This window comes from Phanerochaete carnosa (assembly GCF_000300595.1).
Source record: "Phanerochaete carnosa HHB-10118-sp unplaced genomic scaffold PHACAscaffold_5, whole genome shotgun sequence".
Classification (NCBI taxonomy): domain Eukaryota; kingdom Fungi; phylum Basidiomycota; class Agaricomycetes; order Polyporales; family Phanerochaetaceae; genus Phanerochaete; species Phanerochaete carnosa.
The window spans coordinates 56,978-70,849 of NW_006767632.1; the positions used below are offsets into that span (position 1 = coordinate 56,978).

The 13,872-nt window shown below is 54.2% G+C and overlaps 4 protein-coding genes across 4 annotated transcripts; 2 read left to right on the forward strand and 2 right to left on the reverse strand.

Moving 5' to 3' along the window:
• Positions 1–4,289: 4,289 nt before the first annotated feature.
• On the forward strand, positions 4,290–6,622 carry PHACADRAFT_142732 (uncharacterized protein). Its single transcript, XM_007395230.1, has 11 exons — positions 4,290–4,754; positions 4,820–4,893; positions 4,952–5,018; positions 5,070–5,115; positions 5,174–5,230; positions 5,288–5,377; positions 5,434–5,587; positions 5,649–5,886; positions 5,941–6,017; positions 6,074–6,183; positions 6,240–6,622. The coding sequence occupies exons 1-11, from the start codon at positions 4,360–4,362 to the stop codon at positions 6,381–6,383; spliced, it is 1,452 nt and encodes a 483-aa protein (XP_007395292.1). The 5' UTR covers positions 4,290–4,359; the 3' UTR covers positions 6,384–6,622.
• Positions 6,623–7,150: 528 nt separating this feature from the next.
• On the reverse strand, positions 7,151–8,781 carry PHACADRAFT_255176 (uncharacterized protein). The gene is made up of 3 exons (XM_007395231.1): positions 8,729–8,781; positions 7,424–8,667; positions 7,151–7,372 (listed from the first exon to the last, which is right to left on the reverse strand). Exons 2-3 carry the CDS (start codon positions 8,644–8,646, stop codon positions 7,198–7,200), a joined length of 1,398 nt encoding a protein of 465 aa, XP_007395293.1. The 5' UTR covers positions 8,647–8,667; positions 8,729–8,781; the 3' UTR covers positions 7,151–7,197.
• A 986-nt stretch (positions 8,782–9,767) lies between these two features.
• On the forward strand, positions 9,768–11,883 carry PHACADRAFT_93861 (uncharacterized protein; the record flags this gene model as incomplete). Its single annotated transcript, XM_007395232.1, has 13 exons — positions 9,768–9,821; positions 9,873–9,907; positions 9,962–10,010; positions 10,061–10,159; positions 10,213–10,287; positions 10,346–10,434; positions 10,491–10,508; positions 10,556–10,600; positions 10,650–10,907; positions 10,958–11,211; positions 11,264–11,325; positions 11,379–11,464; positions 11,520–11,883. The coding sequence occupies 13 exons, from the start codon at positions 9,768–9,770 to the stop codon at positions 11,881–11,883; spliced, it is 1,488 nt and encodes a 495-aa protein (XP_007395294.1).
• A 516-nt stretch (positions 11,884–12,399) lies between these two features.
• Positions 12,400–13,550, reverse strand: PHACADRAFT_94763 (uncharacterized protein; the record flags this gene model as incomplete). The annotated part of the gene is made up of 5 exons (XM_007395233.1): positions 12,400–12,687; positions 12,734–12,916; positions 12,967–13,158; positions 13,214–13,344; positions 13,403–13,550. 5 exons carry the CDS (start codon positions 13,548–13,550, stop codon positions 12,400–12,402), a joined length of 942 nt encoding a protein of 313 aa, XP_007395295.1.
• Between the last annotated feature and the right edge of the window lie 322 nt (positions 13,551–13,872).

Sequence of the window (13,872 nt, forward strand, 5' to 3'; positions counted from 1 at the left end):
TGTCTCAGCAAGATCCTGGGCCAATTCAAGTTCCTCTGCCTTCATCAAGGAAGACAGAAGAAAGAGAGGATGCACCAGATGAAATGCACAAAGGTGGCTGCACACAAGTGGAAGACAGCAAAAGCTGACATGATGTAGCAGGCACCTGTCACAGTTGGGAGTGCCAGGGTGCCAACAAGCTGCAGAAGGTGCAGCACTGCAACGTTCTATGTGCGCCTTTGAGTGGCTGCACCCAGATGGACCATCTCATACCTATCTGAGGGTTTGTCCACCAGTGTGCATATTGTGAAATACCTCGGCGTGGACACCCTGGAGGTGGCATTAGGCTATCTGGAGGCCTCATAGCACTCCACCATACTCGCACATCACCAGGCTACCCCAGCTCATAGGCTCTGATGCCACCTCACACTCCAGAGAAGCCAAGCATGGTACCCCGACCATCTGCTGGCTTGAAATCCATAACATTTCCATGCACGCTAGCTAGCTTGAGGGTGCCACTTGTACATGCAACTCTAAGTTGAAATTGGTTGATTTGTGTGATATTTACCAGGGGAGGACTGGTCTGGACTGGTCTGAACTGGTCTTAGACTGAATTCAGTCCTAGACCGGTCATGGCTGGTCTTGGACTGCAAGGAGGACTGCACAGGACCAGGACCTGGTCTTAGTCCGGTCCTGCACAAACTTGTGCTGGTCCTTGACCGGTCAGAGTCCTGGTCCGACACAATTTCTGAAAAAGACCGGACTGGACCGGACCCTCAACCACTACCGGAAAGGAAACCGTTCTGATGACTTGACCGGGACATTTCAGATGGCCTGAAATCGGCCCATGCCCGTAGTGTATGTCACTGTACACATCGATCAGAGTAATGTTCGGGCGGACGTTATGACACAACATCCTCCGAGTCGTCTCCTCGTGGGCCAGGCCAGCGCAGTCCCGTGAGCTTCATACCCGTACCGTGAGCTGTGCTCCAAGCTGACTATTCCCCGCATATGGCCTCCGCGGCGCTGGAAGGAGACACTATAGATCCGTTGTATATGGGCGATGGTCATTCGGCCTCCATAATGGCGCCAAGCGTATGCATCACCTCGTACCCGTCCCAAGCCGCAGTGTATCAACCGGCATTTTGGGACGTGCATTCCTAGGAACTTTGGGCACCCGAATTCCCCGCTGGCAATGGAGATCGCGATATGATGCGTTGGACGCTCTTGTCGGAGGCGTAGGGATGCCTCGGGACGCTACGGTTTTTTGAAGCACTGGCGATTGTGAATGTCCGAGCCTAACATGTTGTACCCTCGCTCGCTGCGCTACCCTTGATAACAGGTGTCCCGACGAGAAATTAGTTCTCCGTCACAGGCCTTTTTGACAGCTTACATTTGTCTCGATGCCGAGGTAACTCGTGAAGCATTTAGCCTATACGAATGAGCCAACCGGGCAATTTGCAATGTGTGTAGGTCTCACATATCAGATGGTCGGAAAGACCATGCAATGCAAACGGCAGCGGATCTTACTCGCGCATCATCTTCGTGCGGCACGCTCATTCGTGATTCCCATTAGTGCATATATCAAGACCCTGCATATTCCGGGGGCCACCAAAAATAACACCCAACTCCAAGCACGGGATTATTTGCTTCCCATTTGTTACCAGGTGTGTTAGAAAATGGACCGGGGACTCGTTACCAACTGCCCGACGCCGAAGGTGGGCGGCGTCTCGAAGATAATCACAGACACGTCGTGATTTTCGTAGGCAGGCCTTTTCATCACCCTCTGTTCCATGCCTACGTGAAGCTCAATAAATAGATAAAGAGAGCTTCTGTCGAAAGTGCAAGCCGCATAGACGAGAATAAGGAACGATTATGAAAGTACCGGCGTCACCGTCACCAGAAGATGGTGATGGTCTATTGATGTGTGCTATTTTTAGGGATGAGCGACCCTAGCTTGTCTGTACTCGCCGACCATACTTACCCAGCTCAGATGGCTGTGAGTGTTTGTTCGGACCGTATCGAACATGAACTAACGCGGTTGAGACAACGATGGGTTGTAGCGACGCTGGACGAAGGTCGCGGGTGAAGTCGCCTGACAAATGGGGACGTGCGCCACGAAGGCCCCGGAGATCATCCATGCCAGGCACCAGACATGACCGGACACAAAGCTTCCCGGCCCGCATGACATTGAAGGTGCCGCGTCTGATAAGGCAGGAGGAGTAAAGTCGTGCTGTTTCCCACCGATGGCACATGGTTCCGCAGCTACGTCCGGCTTCAGTCCGGCCAAGCGTCAAGCTGTGTGTTGTTATCAATTATAATTCTTCACAAAAGCGAGTTTACGGGCACTGACGAACGAATTGATACTATTAGGCGTCGTTACGGGTGCGGCCTGACTCTGTGTTGTGATAGTCGTGTTCGGCTCACATCTTTGCTGAGAGGACTTGCGAGGACAGACAAAAATTGGGGACACAAGCATGAGGAATAGAGCATGTCTCATCCTGGTCGTCGGCAGCGGCACACCTATCAGCGATCGGTGAGTACACACTTTGTCCGAAGTCAGCATGTTCTTGCCTCGGTGTATGATGTGGTACGTTTAAATCCGCAGGACAGAGCTCTCCCTGTCGGTGAGCTTGAAGGAGCCTGGCCATCAGCATGCGACGATTCTCCCTACCGACAAAGATGCACTCACATTTGAGAGATCTGAATTGGTAATGGATTCTGCTTCCGGGAGGCTTGGCTCCTGCGACCCATATCACAGGCAGCGTCTCGAGTCGGACCTCGTGTAGGTATACTGTCGCTATGCTGCCTTTCTAAAGTAAGACATTAGTAGGGTTCCGTACGAAGATCTTTCGGCTGCGCACCTTCTCAGTTCCGAGTGCTCTCGCAATCCCGAACAACAAGTCACTTGTCCATGTCAAACGCCATCGCAGGAGCGCCCCGTGCAGCTTACTTTGATATCTGCGAGTCGGTTTGAGGACGATGCGGCGACACAAAAACATACGTTTGAGTCGATAACATACACGACTGAATACAGGTTGCATCCGAGCCTCCGGCTTTAGACGGGGCCGGGACCGGTGCTGGCCGGTACGTCATCACGTGATGCGCGATCGATTTTAAGCTCTCTTGTTTTGACTCGCCGCGCTCTCTGTAACAGCGACTGTCCTCTGTAAGCCCAATGTCCCAGTGCAATGTCCTTTCCGTGCCGATGAATATCGCACACACACCTGCCAAATTCCGAAGCTTTTTCCCACAGGAAAGACCGGTCTCAGACAATACCTGCCTACCAGTCGCCACCGATACTTCCGGGAGTACACTATACCCTGCCTGAGCTGACGCGAAACTATCTCAGCATGCTTGCAGGTCACGAGAAAAAGAATTTATTTTTATTTTTTCAGAGCATATCTGTGCAAAGATACTGGTCCTTCATGTGTATTTTTCCTGATGGGCACGCCGCACGCTGCCAATTCCACGTCTTGCAGGTAAAACCACTTCTATCTCTAATTGCACCATTTGGCATGACGCACCCTTCAAATTTACGCGTGCCCTGCTGCGGAGATACTAAACGCGGTACAGTACCACATCCGATGACAATGGACATACTGGGCAGAGCAATCTGCCTGTCTTTGTACAGCATTGGCAGCCATGATATCACTCTCACTCTCGACAATTAAGCTTCCAAGGGCTCCATCTGGTGACCGCGTGCTGTACCTGCGCGCTTCGTCTAGAAAATAAGGACCCGATTTGCGCTCATGATACCGGATGGTAAGCGCAGTTCCCCCTTGCAAATTCAATCAGAGCTGGTTGAATAAGTATCTCAGATTTCCTCTGGTTTTTTCCTGAAAAGACAAGAAACAAACCATCAATTTCCGCCATTTTTAGACTCATCCGGCCGGTTTTGCACCAGCTGAATTTTTACCTCAATTTGCCTCGGCGTACGACCGAGGAAATCAACTATGCGAGACTCTTGCGGCTTATTCTTAGTAGGTCGTCCATATGATCTTCCTGGTCTTCTGGACATGCTGGAAGCATCGTCCGCAGTTCCAACGCGAGGGCCGTAAGTACCATGAGTTTTGTCGCTCTGCCCGGCTGCTGAGAGCCAATGAGAAGCGCTGTTCCAACTACGCACAGGGCATGCGATGCCTCTTTACTTCGTTGCTGAGAGCTCCCGTGCTTACCCGAGCAGCGCTGCTAACTCCGAACCGCGGCTGCCCATGACTGATCACTTGTACCAAGTCGACACAGCAAAAGAGCCCAGTGGTGGTATGTTCCGAATATAAAAGCCAGTAGATGCACGCTAACATCAGCAGCAGCACGACGCCGCCACTTCGACCACTGTTCTCAGTCGCCTTCACCTCGTTCGACGACGTCTCGTTCGACATGTCCCTCAGGAACCTCTTCATCTCTGTGACCTGCGCACTCCTGCTTGCGTCCCGCGGCGCTGCCGCGCCAGCGGCCTCATCGGTAGTCTCGCCGTCTGCCAGCTCTGTGGCGGCCCCACTGTCCGCCAGCTCCCCAGCAGCCTCTTCTCCATCGCCTGCATTGTCGTCCTCCGAGACCGAACCCTCGTCAACCGTGTCCGCGCCGCCGGTCTCCGAGACCGTGGCGCCTGCGTCGGACGATCCCAACTACGTCGCCTGGACCTCTGACTACACCGGCACGCCAGAGGCAATTCGTGACTCACTCGGTGGGACGGTCATCGGCCCCCAGAACGTGCCGCTCGACCTCGAGAACCCAGACCTGCTCGCGCCGCCCACGACTGACAACGGCTTGGTGTACGTAACTCTCCTTGGCTAGCTCGACCCGTTCTAAAGATACTGACCGTAACTTGGTTCTGCAGGGCCAACGCCAAGTGGCCGTTCAGCTTGAGCCACAATCGCCTCCAGACCGGCGGATGGGCTCGCCAGCAGAACGGTGAGTACCTGACATGTATGCAAGCGCCGAGCAACAGTTGACCAAGTGACTGCGCTAGTCGACCAGCTACCTGCCGCCACCGAGCTCGCAGGAGTTGACATGCGCCTCGAGGCTGGCGCCATTCGGTAAGCCGTAATTCAATGCTAGTCCGTTCTGGCTAACGTCGTCTCGCAAAGCGAACTCCACTGGCATACCGCCTCCGAGTGGGCATATGTCACTCGGGTGAGTGCATACAACGACATCGTCTGCGGCGAGCAGTTCTATAAATTCTACATCTCAGGGCTCCGTGCAAGTAACGGCCGTCAATCAGCTCGGTCAGAACTTTGTCGGAACTGCCGTACGTATTTTAGCGATATATTTTTAGACTGCCTTCTGACTCTATTTTTGTCAACAGAACAAGGGTGACTTATGGTTCTTCCCGGCCGGCGTCCCGCACTCTCTTCAAGCTACGAATGCGACTGAGGATGGCGCCGAGTTTCTGCTGGTTGGTCGTGTTTTCGAGATGGCACTACGCAGATACTGAGTGGGTGTGCACCCCAGGTCTTCGACAACGGCACCTTCGACGAGGACGGCACGTTCCTCATCACCGACTGGCTGGCCCACACCCCGAAGGAGGTCATCGCTAAGAACTTCCAGGCACCCATCTCCGTCTTCAACGAGATTCCGGGCGAGGAGCTCTACATCTTCCCTGCTGGTGCGTACCCCCGCCTTCAAACACTCTTTCGCACCAGGCTGACTCATGCTCGCATTGCTAGCGTCGCCGGGTCCAGACTCGGACGCTCCCGCGGGTCCATACGGCACGGTGCCGAGCCCGTACACGTTCGCGATGTCCCAGATGTCCGCGACAGAGCTGTCGGGCGGGTCGGTCAAGATCGTGGACTCGCACGTGTTCAACATCTCGAAGACGACGGCGGTCGCGGAGGTGACGGTCAACCCTGGCGCGATGCGCGAGCTGCACTGGCACCCGACCCAGGACGAGTGGACGTACTTCCTGTGAGTTGCCTAGTTGTGTGCGCTTGCTGATGGGCGCTGAAAGAGGGTGGGCAGGGAGGGAAACGCGCGGGTTACGGTGTTTGCGTCGTCAGGTAACGCGAACACGTTTGACTACCAAGGCGGAGACATCGGTAAGTGCAGATCTGTGTGGAGCACGACATCTAAGTCTCATGCGAGGCGGTCTAAGCCTACATCCCCGCCGCCAACGGCCACTACGTCGAAAACATCGGCAACACGACGCTCCGCTATCTCGAGGTCTTCAAAACCGCGACCTTCCAGGACGTCAGCCTATCTCAGGTGCGAATGTCTCTGAGTCCATGTCAGGACCGTAAACTAATAATTAACCATCGCAGTGGTTGGCCCTTACACCTCCGGCAATGATCGAAGCGACGCTCAACATCAATGCCGAGGACCTCAAGTACTTCAGCAAGACCAAGTCTATCGTCATCGGCCCCGCTCCAGTAAATGGCACCGCGAACGGCACTACTGCCGCCTGAGAGCTTGCTGTACTCTCGACTGCCATAAATTGAATAGAGATACGTGGAATTTAGTCGGCATGAAGCCGTAGCCGTGCTTCCTAAACTCTGTAAAATAACCTGCACCACAATTTGATCGTAATGCCGAATAAAAATTTGTGCTCGTTTCGCTCCGACCTCATCAGATGTGTGAGGCTCGCAGCGCGATATGCACAAACTTGGAACTTGAATTCAAAAACTAAACGGCGAGTCTTGAATGCAAAACAGGGTGCTCACTGCTCATCAAATACCCATTCGTTCATCCAGCTCCCCGGGCCAATGCATCCGCGCCAGACTTATGTCTTGATATCCTCAACAGATGGAACGGAAGACGGCGAGCAGACTAGAGAGATCTAAAGCGCTGGGCACTGTATCTGAAACTAAACGCAGCAGCTCTCACACGCATGGAAGCCGGGCCCAGGACGCAGAAGACCAGCAAATCTTCGCTCGCCCGCAGTTATTGAGGTAGCTCTATCGCCGAGGGCAGCAGCATACCAGTGGTGGCCAAACGTTTGGGAGACGCCAGCCTCGGTCTCAGAGGCAGCAATCTCCAGAAAGAAGGATGTCTTGACAAGGAGGGAAGTAATTCAGAGAGTTGCGGGGTTGCCACGGTCCATACGTCTGGTCGGAAGGATAGGTATGAATTGACATGTTTCTACGCGGAGCTTTGCGGCAGGTGAGAAACGCATAGAGCTTCAAACAAGAAGGGTAATTTTTAAGCGAACAACAAACGGTGGTTACTTTCTGTATCGACCTGTCGCAGTGCCAAAGCCCATGTTACTGAGTCATGCGTTATTCAGTACCAACGAGCAGGTATGCGCAGGTTCCCGTCGACGGTCTCAGAAGCGAGGTTCCTTCCTCGGTACCTCCGGTAACGCGGAGTATATTCGTCCAACTCGCGCCAGTCCACCCGGATCTCGTCTTGGTTGATGATGCCGATGTAGTTAACAGATTCACCCCGCTGTTCGTCGCTGTGAACGGGCTCAGCGAGCTATGCTAAGCAAACGGCGGGCTGCACGTACATGAAGCCAACAGCACTGATGGTCCCGGTGCCGCGGTATATCCTCACGGCAGACAGATCGCCAAAGACGCGTTGCGCCAGGGGCAAGTCGTGCGGCAGATCGTGAATGCGCATACGATCGTTGAGTGAGAACTGCCAGGTGATCACGCCGCGGGGCACGTTAAAGTCTCCAGTGATCTTGAGGGCGCGCACGGCCTGGGCAGCCTCGTCGAAGTACACGTAGAGCACCTCGGTGCTGTGGGTGGCGTACGCACCGAGCCAGATGCCCTCGAGGCTCGCGGGAGCCCACCGCTCGTCGGTGGGGTCGTCGCCGTCGAGCACGGGGGAGCGGAGAGGGTAGAATCGCCGGTAGAATGGCGGCCCACGGCGCGGCTCGCTCCCGCCGAAGTCGAAGCTGCGGAGGTCTTGCGCCTGCAGGGGTAGCTCGTGCCGCGCAAAGATCTCGGGCCCGCCCGGCTCAGGCGGGTGAAAGACGAGCGCGGCAGGTTTTGTAACGGCTGTCTGTGCCATGTAGAGAAAAGCGACGGCGTTGATGAGGCCGATGTTTTGCACTTTGGAGGTGACGGGGGCTTGTTCGACCTTCAGGCGTGGAGGTCCGCGGGTCCGGTCGTACCAGACCATGAGATCGGGATTGGGGAAGTCGGGAAGGCGACAAATCACCGCGCTGTAGCGGAGATATAAAGACTGGTCCGTCTCGGAGAGGACATGCATGGTGGGGGCCGCGAGGAAGTTGCTGGGGGAACCGAAGTACCCGACACCGTTGTGGTGAATGTGCCAGCTGATGACCGCCCGTCTCGGCGTGTTAGACGCGGACAGAGAGACCGAAAAGAAGACGAAGTATTCGGGCAGCTTGGGTACCGTCAAGTCCATGGCGTCGAAACCCGGTGGCTGTGCCCACCATCGCCAGACCTCGCCCACTATACCCTTGTAGTCCACGTCGTAACGGAACTCGATGACTGAGCCCCTGTACGGATGATCGCTCGCCCACAACCCCAGAAGAGGCCAATACGTGTGCAAGACGAGGGTGTATATCTCGCGGTATGTGGCATCGTCGAAGATGGATCGGTCTGTGAACTTGTAACGTGCACATTGCTCCTGCCATACCCCGTCATCGTCCATGAGGGTATACAAAGAGTTGCACGTAGTTAAAACGTGAGCGATGTCAGATCCACTCAGCAAACGTAGTAAGACCCGGAGGACATCGTAGGGTAGCGTCTGCAACATATTACAGAAGAATGCACCGGGCTAGTACACTCTATATCAGAACGGTCACACCAGAGTCTGGAGGCCCGACGCTTTTACTCACAGTACTAGTTTATCTAGAAGGCCGGCTTAGTATTGTATGTTTCACAAAAAGACTAGATGGTAGTTACCCGAGCGCTGTATGTCCAGTCTAATCGGACCCTAACGGTGACGACATTCGGAGACATGGCTTAGTCAGCAGGGCGCCCTTCCTGCAAAGACAGGCCCAGCAGTTTACACAGGCGCGAAACGGAAAGCATTTGCGGATAATGACTGCTTTATCCAGATGTCATAAATTAGTTCCTAGTGGTGCAATTAGGCCTACCCTGCGCGTACCTCTACGCGCGTGCGTTCAGTTTGTCCGGCTGCGGGAACCGGGCGCCCGCCTCATCTCGGCTTAGTACTGTAGTGGTGCTCGCTTCCGCGTGTTTCAGCTGCCGCAAGGAGACCAACCTGCCACCACCACCGGCTCTGAACTACAAGTGCTCACGGGGCGCTCGCCATTCCTGGATACTGCCGCACTCGTTCCTGCGCTATTTACTTCATCGCCAAGCAATTTATGCACACCTTTCATGGAGGCAGCCGATTTTTTCCGATCTAAATGTGGTATATTATTTGATTACCGCTTTTTCCTTAGATTTGTTTACCTGAGCAGTATAAAGGCAGAGCTTTTATAGATCTCGAGGACCCAGGACAAGTATTCGACCCCACGACACTCATCACTTCCGCAACCCCGATCGTGAACTTTCTCCCTGATTTCTGATTTTTTTTGGCTATATACCTCGCTGTATCTTAGGCTCGTTCGCGCATCGCATCGTCTGCAGGCCGCCGTGGAATCGCTCGCACAACCAGCTCTCAGTCACCTCGAATTTTTCAAAGTAGGTCGTGTGTCCTCGTTAAGGAGCGTCTGTCTCAGATTGTGTGTAAGTGCCCCGTCATTTCTTTTCCAAGAAAATTGACCAAAATGCGTACGTTCGTTTTAGCCGGCAGCAATTCAAAAGGCTGGGACGTCTATATCTGGCATTGTGGCGTTCTAGATAAGATTAGATCAAGCTCAATATTTTGACTCAAGGCGCCGGGATCATTGCTTGCCGCCGACCACGATGCCCGCAACGAACTGGACCCCGTCTTCTTGGCAAAGCAAGCCGGCAGCACAGGTGAGACCACTGTAGAGGCTAAGATATGATCTATCTTACTGTTTGCTCTAGGATGTCGTATATCCAGATCCTGAACATCTTTCAAGGTACAGAACTAGAAGTCAGATGCAGTAGCAGATGAGGCTCACGGAGTAGTGCAGAGTATTGGCGAAGATAAAGCAGTTGCCGCCTCTTGTAACTCCCTCTGAGGTCCGTGATTCAGTGCCATACTCATCTGCCTGGAGCTCATTCGGAGCCAGATCGAACGACTTCGGCATCAACTCAGTCTGGTCCAGCGCAATGAAGCTTTCCTCTTACATGCGGGTGACTGCGCAGAGAGCTTCGATGCTTGCACACACGTACGTTTTCTTGTCACTTCGTAATGAATAAGCTTGCGCAACCTCGTCACCAGGAAAACATATCCAACAAGATCGGACTCATCCTCTCTGTCTCGCTCATCCTCATCTGGGGTGCCCGACTACCAGTTGTCAGTGGTTCCAGCCTTTTACCTATAATGTACCATGGATCTCATTGCTTGCGCATAGGTCCGAATAGGCCGTATTGCTGGCCAGTACGCTAAACCGCGCAGCAGCGCGATAGAGAAGATTGGCGATCGTGAAGTCCTCAGTTTCCGGTACAGTTCTCAGTGCTTTTTGCATCTTTGTTTCAGGAGCTGAGGGCATATTATAGTGGCGACAACGTCAACGGGTGGGTCACCACTGACAGTGGTTCGAAGTCTATTGACGCTTCTTCAGCCTTTCGCCGGATGACCGTACGCCTGACCCGGAACGCATGCTGAGGTCAGTGATACCGAAACGCCGTTGCACATTATGATAGCTCTGGATACAGCGCCTACTTCCACTCCACGACAACGCTCAACTACATCCGCGGCCTGCTGAGCTCGGGCTTTGCGTCTTTGGACCACCCGCGTGACTGGTCGCTCTCGCACGTGCGCTCTCCGGGGCTGCGCAAAGAGTTCGAGCGCATCACGGAAGGCCTGCAGGACGCGCTCGGCTTCACGCGCACCATTGGCCTTGGCTGGGAGAACACGCCATACGAGAAGGGCGGCAGCCGGAGTGTGCTTGGCGAAGTCGATTTCTACACCAGGTGCGGCTCCCGTCTTGCTCTGTGTATATGCACTGCTGATGGATATGCAGCCACGAGGGCCTGATGCTCAACTTCGAGGAGGCAATGACGCACGCGTTCACGCTCCCAGATTCGAGCAAGCCGGAGAGCGAGGGCCCGAGGCCGACGGCGTTCTACAATACGTCGGCGCATTTCCTCTGGATTGGAGACCGCACGCGACAGCTAAACGGAGCGCACGTCGAGTACTTCCGTGGAATCAGGAATCCGATTGGGATCAAGGTCGGTCCGAGCATGCAGGACGAGGAGCTCATTCGGCTCTTGGACAGTGAGTTATTAGCGATAACGGGAGATGCGGATGGTTAACAGTACATTGGTAGTCGTCAACCCAGATAAGGAGAGCGGACGCGTGACGCTGATCACCCGCTATGGTGCTGCCAAGGTAAGGCGTTTACTTTTCGTGCGTGTCCGAACGCGTCTCACGCGATAATACAGGTTGAGAAGCACCTTCCGGGGCATATCACCGCCGTGCAGCGGTCTGGACACCCGGTCATCTGGATCTGCGATCCGATGCATGGCAAGTGCGTCCCAAGTCCCCTCCGCTTTTCCCTTGCGCACGCGCTGACCTTCACACAGCACGCTGACCTCGTCGACGGGCCTCAAGACGCGCCACTTCGGGACGATTATCAGTGAGCTGACGGCGTGCATCCGTACGCACGCGGGCGTTGGCTCACGGCTCGGCGGCGTGAGCCTTGAGTTCACGGGCGAGCTCACCGAGGACGGGTTTAGCGTGACGGAGTGCCTCGGCGGGAGCATGGGCCTCGCGGAGGAGGAGCTCGGGCTCCGGTACCAGAGCTTCTGCGATCCGCGCCTCAACTTTGAGCAGTCGCTCGATGTCGCGTTCCTCATCTCAGACCACTTCAAGCGCGAGCGCCTCGGAAGGTATCGTCTCGGCGACGACGTCCTCTTCGAGGAGCTTGGCGGGCGCAGCCCTGCGTGAACATCTAGATGATGGATGTTGGTATAGTTGGCTTATACCAAAGCGCTTCACTCTTCTTGCGGATTCTCACAACGCATGGCCTTAACTCCAAGCTGATATTGTGGCTGGTGACTGCAGCTGCTATATCTCAAAAGAATATGCTCTCTGATGGTCCTCCACGACCTGCGTCCCTCATTTGTGTGCGCTCTCTCATGCTCCGTCGCCTTCCAAATCAGTACTTCACTGAGCATATGGCTGGTACGAGTTTTGCGTCAGCCTTACTGACACTTTGGACGCAGTACTACACCAAAATTATATATCTGAGTGGGCACGATAGGGATTGGCAAGTTGTAGTATACCTCGCAATCAGACTATGAATTGGGAGCGCGGAGTCAGGTCAGAACTGAGCCGGATTGGGCACTCCGAATGGCTACGATACATCTCTGCGGTAACACGACATACCACAGGACGCTATACGCCTAGAGTCGCTACAGTGCGGCGCAAGATTAGGACAAGTATTACACAACACGTCGCACCCTACGATGCCGAAATAGCAATTTTGCGGACCTGCTCGAGAAGGACTGCACTTGATGAGCCGTCCTCTGCAAGAACCCGCATGTCCTCGGCGTCCCTATCGCTTTTGTCCGCGTACTCGGCAACCCCTGACATATGATTAACACGTGCGCACGCTGCGTGAATAGCAAGCAGTCGAGGGTCAGGCAGAGGCAGATCATCTCGATCCGGAACATGGGCCTCAAAGCGGACTGTTTGGCCTTTTAATTCGGATGGCATAACAAGCCCCCTCCTAGACAGGCATATCTTGTACTTTGAAGCGTCAGTAAAGGCAGACTATAGAAGATAAGGTAGATACTTCATTCGACGTGTTCGTTGCCTCAAGCCAAAGGTGCAAATTGTCGAAGAGGGCGTGAAGATAGCTGGTCATTGTGAGGATGTTGGTTAGATGGTATACACAGCCCTTCTTCACGACCTCATTCACGAGCGACTCCAATCCAAATGACTGAAGGACTGCGAGAACGGATGCCGCATATTCCCTCTGCCATGAGATAAGTCACTAGACCCTCGAGCCAGAACAAGAAATCGCACCTTCCTATCGCGGTCCGGGTTGTCGGGGTCGGCATCTTGCAATGTAGACTCTGATAAGATGTGGCAGCAATTCGTATATCTTATCCCGACAACGGGATCAGCGTGTTCTGGATAAACTGCAGGATTACACTCAACGGTATTCAGATCGTACATGCCGGAGAGCATGCAGCGAAAGCCGTCGCGGACCAGTGCCTGAACCGAATTGTAAGCATATACAGTGCACTGAAAGGACTGGCATGGGACGCACTCGCTTCTTAGCCGACCTGTAATCCTTGCCAGAACCATCTAGAGCATCCTTGAGCATGTCTTCTAGAGTCGCGAACGAAGGGCGTGAAGGATGTTGGGATGGCGCAGGCATAGGCCCCTTGGCTTGCCGAACTACGTGGATATCGAATGAGTTAAAATGCTCAGAAGAACGAGAAAAAAAAAACGTCACAAGCGCGCAATAGTTTGTATCGATAATATTCACCGAGCTCGTAGATCACGGCGCTGGAATCGCGTGACGAATCTGAGCGGACTGCCTTCGAGACTTGTGAGACAGCAACGTCTCCCAGCGTCTTCCTGAAGTCATGGAGAGCGATCATGAGGAAGCCGACCACCCTAGCATGTATCACCTCATCATCTACAGCAGCACGCTCAGCGACCAAGACTAGATTATAGGCACTGCGCAGATCGTTGTCGGGGGAATGGTCGATTTCTGTCTCACGGATGGGCGGCAACGGCGAAGGCATCTTGGACGAATGGGCAAGAGTAACGATGGAGTAGAGGGTTAGGGGCAAGCTGGTGGAGGGCGCTTGCAAGCGATTTGTTTTTATCCCCAGCCATAGCCTCGACGTCGCCCCGTTCGAAGCTCAAAACAGCGTAGGCATGTTGCACTTACAGCGTCTGGCTTGGGCTGTGGTGGAT